Source organism: Eulemur rufifrons, chromosome 8, assembly GCF_041146395.1.
Source record: "Eulemur rufifrons isolate Redbay chromosome 8, OSU_ERuf_1, whole genome shotgun sequence".
Taxonomy (NCBI): Eukaryota; Metazoa; Chordata; class Mammalia; order Primates; family Lemuridae; genus Eulemur; species Eulemur rufifrons.
In genome coordinates, this window is record NC_090990.1 from 9,243,331 (window position 1) to 9,252,888 (window position 9,558).

Genomic DNA, 9,558 nt, shown 5'->3' on the forward strand with positions numbered 1-9,558 from the left:
TAAACATTTTTGAAACTTTTGATCCATAAATGCCAAAATTTGCCATCTAAAACAATTGTACGAAATTGCCTGTCCCAACACCCGTAATCCACACCAGGTATCATCTCCTGTTTTTAATCATTATCAGGCCAAAAAATGTATTCATCCTGATGTTTTTATCTCTGCCCGTGACGCTCATCTGGGGCCTGCCTTTCCCACGTGCAGTGTACGGCAAAGCTGGAACTGAGACGAATGAGAGCAGGCAGGGAGGGGGTTCAAGTGCCCAGATCACTGGTCTGATAAACACACCCTCAGGGTCGCAGGTGCAAGGCCTGCCTGTCCAAACAGATGCCAGGAAGTGGTGTTTTCATCACTCCTGCTTCCAGCACAAGCCTCTGTCTGTGCACCTCTCTCCCCTCCAAGTCTGACCTTGTCTCACATCCATTTGGGGGAACCGATGCATTCCTAAGTCTGCCAGAACCCCCATCCTTCCCTTGGCTGGCCATGAGTGACAGGTGGGGCACAAATACCCTGTGTATGGTGCTGTTCCCAGCTGGTCCTACCATAGCTATCTGCAGTGGGATCCCTATTCCATGCCCTGCGTACCACGTGTATGCACATGTGTGAGTTGTTTACTCACATGTGAACGCACGTGTGAGTGCACTGCGTGCCCCGTCCCCCTGCGTGCATACGCACATGCGTGCTCACACAGGCACATGCAGTGCTGTGCGTTTCAGGGTGCAAGCCCAGTTATGCCGGTGCACTTGTCTCTCGCAGAGGCTTTCGTATGCCCTGCAGCCCCAAGTTAGGACACCCCGCTGTCTAATCCTGCAACTCCTGTGACTCTTCCCACTTTCTCATTACTCCTTATAGATTGTTATCCTGCTGTCCTGGAAGGCCCACTAATCTTTAACTTGCTCACCGGTGTCTCCCCAGAGCTTGGCAGGCTGCTTAGCAGGTAGTTAGATGCACAAGAAATATTTGTTGAGTGGGAAAAAAAGAAGGAACAGACTTCAAACTGATAAAGGATGTTGTCCCAAATATTTTTAGAGTATCTTTTAACAAAGTGGCCAGTTTCAGATTAAGCCCAAGGTTTGACAAGAAAATATCTTTGCAGCATCAGATTTCAAGCAGCCCTGTTAGCCGTCCTTTCAGAAGGATCGGAAAGAATGCAGAATTGAAAACAGGACCTTGCCCATCTAAACATCTATAAAGTCTTACTGTTTTGCAAAAGTTCCTGTCACAGGAATAACTTATTGGGCAGTGGTTTAGCAAGGGGCGTGGCTTATTCCTCCTCCTTGGTCCCTGGAAATTGCTAACCTAAACCCTTCAGGTGACTTTCTTCTCTGGCCCACTCTCAACCAAGTGGTCATGGACTCCCAGGAGCTCCTTCCCCGGGAAGAGGGTTTTGATCCAGCTGAGCACAGGAGCTAGGATGAAAAATGTGCAGGCTCCGCCCCCTTCAAGAAAAGCAAAACTCGATGTGGCTGCAGAGCAGCTTGTCTTGCTGAGTGTCTTTGTGTGGCCTCTGTTCATGTCCTTCAGCACTGAGTCCTTGCTATGTGCCAGGCTCAGAGATGCAGAATATGTGGTCACAGAAGAGAGACACTTGCCACCGTAGTTGTTGGGGCCCTTTGGGAGCACCTGGAAGGGGCGCCGGAGCTGGGGTGGTCCGAGAACTGCAGAAGTTCTGCAGGGGTGTGTGGAAGAAGGGCGGGGGGAGATGGAGTGAGAGAGGCAGGGTCCGGGGGAAGGCAGGCTGGGCATCAGTCTAAGGGCTGGGCTTTCTCCTGCAGGAAATGGGGAGCCGTGGAGGGTGGTGACCAGACCACGGTGGGCTGTTTGGACTGGGTGGGACATACCACTGGCCGATGCCCTGTCCCCAGGCAGGTCTGTCACCACTGTCCATTGTGGTTCTTTCACCCGTCACTCACTCTCCTTGCCATCTCCGGTGAGAGCTGAGATGTGACTGCACTTCATTAAATTCCACAAAATGTTTTAACGACCTGAGCTCTGACCCCTCTGGCCTCCTGCAGGGAAAGGTCTGGCTTTTCCTTTTCGGGGGAAGGGGGTGGGCGGGTCGGGCTCACACAAGGAGCCGCACGCAAGACATCTGGAATGCATCAAAGGCGAGGCCGGGCCAGAGCCCGGCTGCTGCTGCTGCTTAACTCCTGTAAGAGCTAAGAGCGGGCCACTGCGCTCCCCAGAGCATCTGAAATCTGAACTGATTTTTCCTTCTGCTCTTTCTGCTTTCAGACCTCCCCGCTGCCGCCGTCCACCCAGGATGCCTCACGCTTGCTCGGGACCCTCCCTCGAGAGTCCGGCCGACGTGTTCTTAGTGTGGCGCTAGAGATTTTGGCGAGTGCGTTGAAGGGGTTTCTGCTGCTGCTTTTATTTATTTATTTTCCTTCTCTGGACTGGGCCTCGCCCGCCTCCCGCTGACATGATGGCCCAATCGAAGGCCAACGGCTCGCACTACGCGCTGACCGCCATCGGCCTGGGGATGCTGGTCCTGGGCGTCATCATGGCCATGTGGAACCTGGTACCCGGGTTCAGCGCGGCGGAAAAGCCGACGGCTCAGGGCAACAACAAGACCGAGGTCGGCAGCGGCATTCTGAAGAGCAAGACCTTCTCGGTGGCCTACGTGCTGGTGGGGGCCGGAGTGATGCTGCTGCTGCTGTCCATCTGCCTGAGCATCAGGGACAAGAGGAAGCAGCGGAGAGGCGAGGAGATGGCGCACGGCCAGCAGCCGGCGACGGGAGCCGGGCCGCACACCCAGGAGGAGGACAGGTGAGGACCGACGGCCCCCTCCCCGCCCCGACACACACTCACACCCTTCGACAGGGAAAAGGTTTTAGTCCACAAAGCTTTACCTTCCCATTTGTTTTCCATTAAGCCTCCCATAAACAGTTTATCATTTTACAGATAACTTTATACTTCTCTACTAGAGTTTCCCAGATAATGTGGTAGGAAAGGATCCCAGGTGTACCAAGACTTTGACACCCCCAAAGAAACTGCACAGAGCCTGGGGTGGCCAGAGCCTCCATGCTGGATGCTTGGCCGTTCACCCCAGTGTGCTCTGTGTGTACGCTTTGACTGGAAAAGGTTGAAAAGCAGTATTCTGGTTGACCAGAAATGCCTCCAACAACTTTAAAAGATAAGTGATAAATTGGGGAACATATGATAAAGGTCGATATCCTTATTATAAAAAGGGCCTTTCCAAATGAATATGAAAGATGAAGGCCGGGCGTGGTGGCTCACACCTGTAATCCTAGCCCTTTGGGAGGCCAAGGCAGGAGGATCGCTTGAGACTGGGCGTTCAAGACCAGCTTGAGCAACATAGCCTGAGACCCCCATCTCTACAAAAATTAGCTGGGTCTGGTGGCTCATGCCTATAGTCCCAGCTACTCAGGAGGCTGAGGAAAGAGGATCACTTGAGCCCAGGAGTTTGACGTTGCTGTGAGTTATGATGACGCCACTGCACTCTAGCCTGGGCAACAGAGCGAGACCCTTCAAAAAAAAATAGATGAACAGACACACCAGTAGGAAAATGGACAAAGGTTAGGAATGAGCAGTTCATAGCTGTTCAGCCAATAGATGTTCAACCTCATTAGTCATGAAATGCAAACAAAAATTTTTTTTGGCCTACCCTATTCACCAAGATAGCTCGTGATATTGAAGAGTTGTAGGGAAGATGGGTTGCTGATGAAGTGTGACTGATGTAACCTTTCTGAAGAGTTTCACAATAAGGAGTAGAATTGAAGATGTGTGCATTGAGTCTATTCCTAAGAGTCTGTCCTAGGGAGACAGTCACACAAGTGCAAAGGAGTTTGTACCAGTATGTTTATCAGATCATTTTAGAATAGGAAAAACTTAGAAATAACCTAAATATCCATTCATCAAATTAAATTATGACATGTCCATCCCATGGAGTCCTATGCAGCCATTGTTGAAATATACTTGTCAATATGGGACCATATCCACAATGTTGACAAAAGGAGGCTATAACATAGCATCTTCGATAAGGTTCTAATCACGTCAGATGTTGCGGCTGCAGGATTAGAGAGGGATTGGAAAGGTATACACCAGAATGCCAACAGTGGTAATCCCGGGTGGAAGGATTTGGGATGTTTTTGTTTTCTTCATTAGATTTTTCTGTGTTGTTTGAATTTTCTATAAGCATTTCTTATCTTTATAGCGGGAGGAGAGTTGTTTTTATTTTGGAAAAATTAAACTCATTTTCTGATAATAAAAGATAATACATGCTCTGTTAGGGTTTTCCAGAGAAACAGAACCAGTGGGATAATATATTTAAAAGGAGATTTATCATGAGGAATTGGCTCATAGGATTATAGAAACCGAAGAGCCCCGTGATCTGCCGTCTGCAAGCTGGAGGCCCAGGGAAGTGAGGGGTGTGATTCGGTGCGAGTCCAAGGGCCCGACTGAGAACCAGGGCGGGCGATGGTATAAATCCCCGTCTCAGGGCAGGAGAAGACGAGATGTCCCAGCTCAAGCAGTGAGGCAGGAAAAAGGGTCAAGTTCCTCCTTCCTCCGGCTTTTGGTCTATTCAGCCTTCCACTGATTGGAGATGCTCCCCCCCAACATGGGGAGGGCGAACTGCTTTACTGAGTCCACCAAGTCAAATGCTAAACTCTTCTGGAAACATCCTCACAGACACATCCAGAAACAATGTTCAACCTGGGCAACCCCGTGGTCAGTCAAGTTGACACATAAAATTAGCCGTTACACATGCTTACTCTAGAGAACTTGGGAAATATGGAACAAAGAAGGAAAATCAGTCACCCATAATTACCCAGCCTAGCCATGGGCACACACGAGTTCACCCCTACAGGAAGGTGAGAGGAACAGTGAGGTTCTGATGTTGGCCGTGGCCACCCACGAGTAGTATGCTGGAAAATGACTCCCTATAAATGTGTAAAAACTATCCTTTTTGGTTTTATCTTTCAATAGTTAAAATAAGGCTAAGGACCTGATCTTTTCAAGGTTTAGGATGAACTTGAAAGATAAAATTACAGAATAATTTGAGATACATGGAAATGTTATAGTTCAGATATACTTTCTCTACCTGGGGACGACCATTTTGCTTCAAGTTGGCAGCTATTTTGTACATTTTTATGTTGTCTTTGGACAAAGGACCCAGCTGGGCATTGAAATAGCCCATGTGGCATGTTGTTAAGTGGGGAAGGCTTAAGGCAAAGGAAGTTTAACACCCAGATAATACAGCGTAGTGGTTCAGAGTGTGCTGCTCACTTCCTGCCCTCCCATTTCCTCAGCGTCTGACCACGTCACCTAACCTTGATATATCAGTTTCCCCATCCATAAAATGGGTGTAATAATAGTACTTAGCTCATAGTGTTATTAGGAATATGAAATTGGTTCATATGTGTTAAAGCAGTGGTCCCCAACCTTTTTGGCACGAGGAACCGGTTTCATAGAAGACAATTTTCCACGGATCCCAAGGGAGAAGGAGAAGGATGGTCTGGGGATGATTCAAGCACATTACGTTATTACATTTGCAGCCGCTGCCCAGCGCTAGCATCACCAACTCAGCTGCACCTCAGATCATCGTGCATTAGATTCTCATAAGGAGCCACAACCTAGATCCGTCGCGTGCACAGTTTACAGTAGGGCTCGTATGAGAATCTAATGTCGCTGCTGATCTGACAGGAGGCGGAGCTCAGGCAGTGATGCAAGCGATGGGGAGCAGCTGTAAATACAGACGAAGCTTTGCCTGCTCACCTCCTGCTGTGTGGCCCACTTCCTAACAGGCCACGCACGGACTGGTACTGACCAGTCTGTGACCCAGGGGTTGGGGGCCACACTGTTAAAGTACTCAGAAGGGTACCTGGCTTGTAGCAAACAGTGGAAGTGTTGTTAGCTTTTACTATGTCTGGGACCCATTGTTGTTTACAAGGCGGTGTATGTGGGCCCAGTGCCAACATGGGATTTGGAGTCCACCTTTTAGTGATTGCAGATGACTCGCGTGCATGCTAACACTCTCCATCGCTGTTTGTCATCTTGCAGCCAGGAGGAGGAGGAGGAGGAGGCCGCCTCAAGGTACTATGTCCCCAGCTACGAGGAAGTGATGAACACAAACTACCCAGAAGCGAGGGTGGTGGACCAGAACCCGAGGTTGAGCATCTCTCTCCCCTCCTACGAGTCATTGACGGGGCTGGACGAGATGGCCCCCACCAGGGCTGACCTGGAGGCCAGCCCGGGGAATCCACCCGACAGGCAGAACTCTAAGTTGGCCAAACGCCTGAAACCGCTGAAAGTTCGAAGGATTAAATCCGAAAAGCTTCACCTCAAAGACTTTAGGATCAACCTCCCAGACAAAAACATCCCCCCTCCTTCCATTGAGCCTTTGACACCTCCGCCACAGTACGATGACGTCCAGAAGGCCCCCGACACCCGGCCACCTGACTGAATGGCCCCTCTCGAGCCGTGTTCCCTCCTGTCTCTCTCGCCCGCCGCACCAACAGACAGTCACAAAGCCCTTCAGCCACAGCCGAGCGGAGGGGCCAGCCATGCACTTAGCGGTTTGGATGGGGGTGGGATTCTCTGTGTCAGGAGTGACTGATATTCCACAGAGCCTCATGTGGCAGGTGCATCCAAAAGAGATGCGGCCTTGGAACCCGTGAGCCTGAGGACCACGTCAAGGGCGCAGCACAGGCATCTTCCTCATCTTCCTCATCTTCCTTCCTCAACTCTGAATCGTGGACGACACACTCCTCTTTCCAGCTAGGAAAGGACACCTAGCGACTGGCTTAGACTGTGGTTGTTTCGTTTTGCTTCCACTAGGACTGTTTTGTTTCAAAAAGAAAACAAGTCTTGCGTTTGCTTCCTTCACTGGAGTCCTAAACTGTGGGCAGGAAATAGGACTGAGCTTTGTAGAAAAGACCGAAGCTGTTTCGTGTATCGAGTGGTGAGGCCCAGGTGGTGGCTCGCTCCGGGGCCCCTGATGCCAGCGGTTCTTTGAGGGCCTAAGGCCTGATGAGCTTCAGCATGTGATGTGTAAGATGACAGTCTTCGTTGGTCACCTGTACTAGTCTCTTGTGTGTAACAGCAAAAAAAAAAAAATGTAGGCAATGTTCTGTTCCTTCTGAAATGCCCAGCGACAGAGTTTTTATAATAAAATATTTTATATGTAATACATTTGGGTACTGAATTACCTTATCAGCTTTTCCAATACTGGCTTTCTTAGGGGTAAATATCAGTATTAGTAGCTAACGTGTCCTGAACACTTAATACACGCCAAGTGCTGTGCTAAGCCTTTCACACATGTTCTCCCATTTAGCCTGGACTCAGTTCTGTAGGCTGGTTCACAGAGGCTTTGGGTTAAAGAAAGCACCCATGTCACACCGCTAGTAAGTGACAGAGCTGGGATTTGAGCCCATGGCATCTGGCTCCAAGGCCTGAGTTCTTAAACACTCTACTGTGCAGCTCAGTATAAAGGGCTTTCCTAGACTTGGAATGAGGACTTACACTCCCGAGACTGGAGGCTGTCCCCATCAACCCATGTGCCCAGTAGAAAGTTCTGGTTGTTTAAACAGCAGCCTTCTAGGCATCCTTCCCACATCCCTCTCCTGAGAATTGACCAGGAGGGAGCTCAGCACAGCCTGTCATCTGCCCCCGGAACTGACTGTGAGCATGTGGGGTGGGTGAGCACGTCCTCCTAAAGGGGGAAGTGACTCCCCGTGCAGCCCAGGAAAGCAGTGCAACAGTGAGACGTGCCCAGGCCATCACAGACTGCTGAGGACGGACAAAGGAGGGGAATGGAGACTTCTGGGGTCAAGGTCTTGATTGTGGAGTAGGTGGCTGGGAAGACAGACCCAAGTCCAGAGGAAGCCTTCCTGGTGTTGGTGAGCATGGAGTGGGCCTGCCGGGAGTCTGTGGGGCCTGGAGCCTGGTTGGAAGAGTAATTCTCAGGTTCTGATGCTTCCTAACAAGCTCCTATGGAGAGGGAAGGGATGGCAATTGGGAAGGGGAATCACATTTTCTCAGGATTGCCAGTGGTGCCCAAAGTTCCAAAGTTTCACTTGCCTCGTGCAAATGCATTACAAAAAGGCTTTGTGGCATGGAACACCCAGAGGCCTGGTCTGTTTCCCAGCCCACTTCTGAGCCGACCCGTGCCTCTCCATGTCTCTCCTCACCTCATGTCTCTGGCCTGGGCCTACTTTTCTGTTACCCTCTATGCCTCTTCCCATCTAGATGATAAACGGGAGGAAAAATAAACGAGCAGGACAGCAAGATCCCAGGTGCATTGAGAAATGACTTTCTAGAAAGGCTCTCAATCTGGCTTCTAGTAGACACCTTTTCGGGTATTTGCCTCGTCTAGACCCTCTTTGGGGGAGAAAGGTTTGGAGCTTGTGGCGTGCTGAATGGTGGCCCCCAAAGATATCAGACCCTAGTCCCTGGAACCAGTGAATATAACCTTATATGGTAAAATTTTTGCAGATGTGATTAAATTAAGTTTCGAGATGAAGAGGTTATCCTGGATTACTGCCAACCACAATAAGTGAGAGGGGAGATTATATACACAGAAGAGCAGGAGGCAATGTGATCACAGAGACGGAGATCGGAGGCTGCATCTACAAGTCAGAGAACGCTGGCAGCCACCAGAAGCTGGAAGAGGCAAGGAATGGAGTCTTCCCTGGAGTCTGAAGGGTTCATGGCCCTGCTGACACCTTGATTTTGGCCCTATTGTTACTGATTTTGGACTTCTGGCCTCCAGAAGGGAGAGAAAACAAATTTCTGTTGTTGTAAGTCACCAAGATTGTGGTAACTTGTTACAGGTGTCAGAGCAAACCCATCCAGGGCTCAATCTTCAGCTCACTAGAGACCAGCCCCCTGTTCGACCTGAATACTTTGTGGCTCTTCCTACAGGCAGGACTGCCATGGAAACAGCGTTTGGGACCCCTGCTTGTGTCATGAGCCTTGCAAAATGACCCCCTTCCTAAGTTATTATATTTTTTTCTTCCCTCAGACTTTACCAGTCAAGCCTAACATAACCAGACTTAACTAGCCTGGTCACAGGACTCACCATCTGTCACCACAGCTGATTCTTGAATCAGACCACGTGAAGACCCTGTGACTTCAAACCCCATGCAGCCTGACCTGCATTTCCACAGCCCACTAGAAAAGCCCTTGCCCGTAGTTGGGGGAGCGAGGGTGCAGATTTGAGGCTATTTCTCCCAACAGACATCTTTTATGTTAAAATTCTCGTTTTCTCAATGATCAGCTCTTTGTGCAGTGAGTGACGGGACTTAGGCTGGACCCCTTTTGGGGTTTGGTAACACTTGTATGTATGGAAATGATCAAGTAGAAAATTATTTATATTACTGAGGATATATAATGGACGTCTGGTATATATTAATACAATATAGAGCATATGTTCCCCTCTTTCTAAAACGAAGGCAGAGAGAATGTTAGCTGGCAACGTTAACCACAGGTTGGAGTCCTAAATAGTATATAGAGAGGGAGGAAGTTCTCTGCAATGTTAAGTTAAAACCGCCTGGAAAAGCAGGGGCCCACCTTCTCTCACCATTCCCCAGCGCA

At 49.6% G+C, this 9,558-nt stretch overlaps 1 protein-coding gene across 2 annotated transcripts; it reads left to right on the plus strand.

The window, feature by feature from the left end:
* The first annotated feature begins 2,274 nt into the window (after window positions 1–2,274).
* Window positions 2,275–7,089, plus strand: TMEM51 (transmembrane protein 51). 2 transcript variants are annotated; one of them, XM_069477352.1, is made up of 3 exons: window positions 2,275–2,769; window positions 5,193–5,201; window positions 6,032–6,138. In XM_069477352.1, exons 1-3 carry the CDS (start codon window positions 2,423–2,425, stop codon window positions 6,084–6,086), a joined length of 411 nt encoding a protein of 136 aa, XP_069333453.1. In that variant the 5' UTR covers window positions 2,275–2,422; the 3' UTR covers window positions 6,087–6,138. The 2 variants fall into 2 exon arrangements, with proteins under 2 accessions (XP_069333453.1, XP_069333452.1); XM_069477351.1 differs by lacking the exon at window positions 5,193–5,201 and having other exon boundaries at window positions 6,025–7,089.
* Window positions 7,090–9,558: the final 2,469 nt, after the last annotated feature.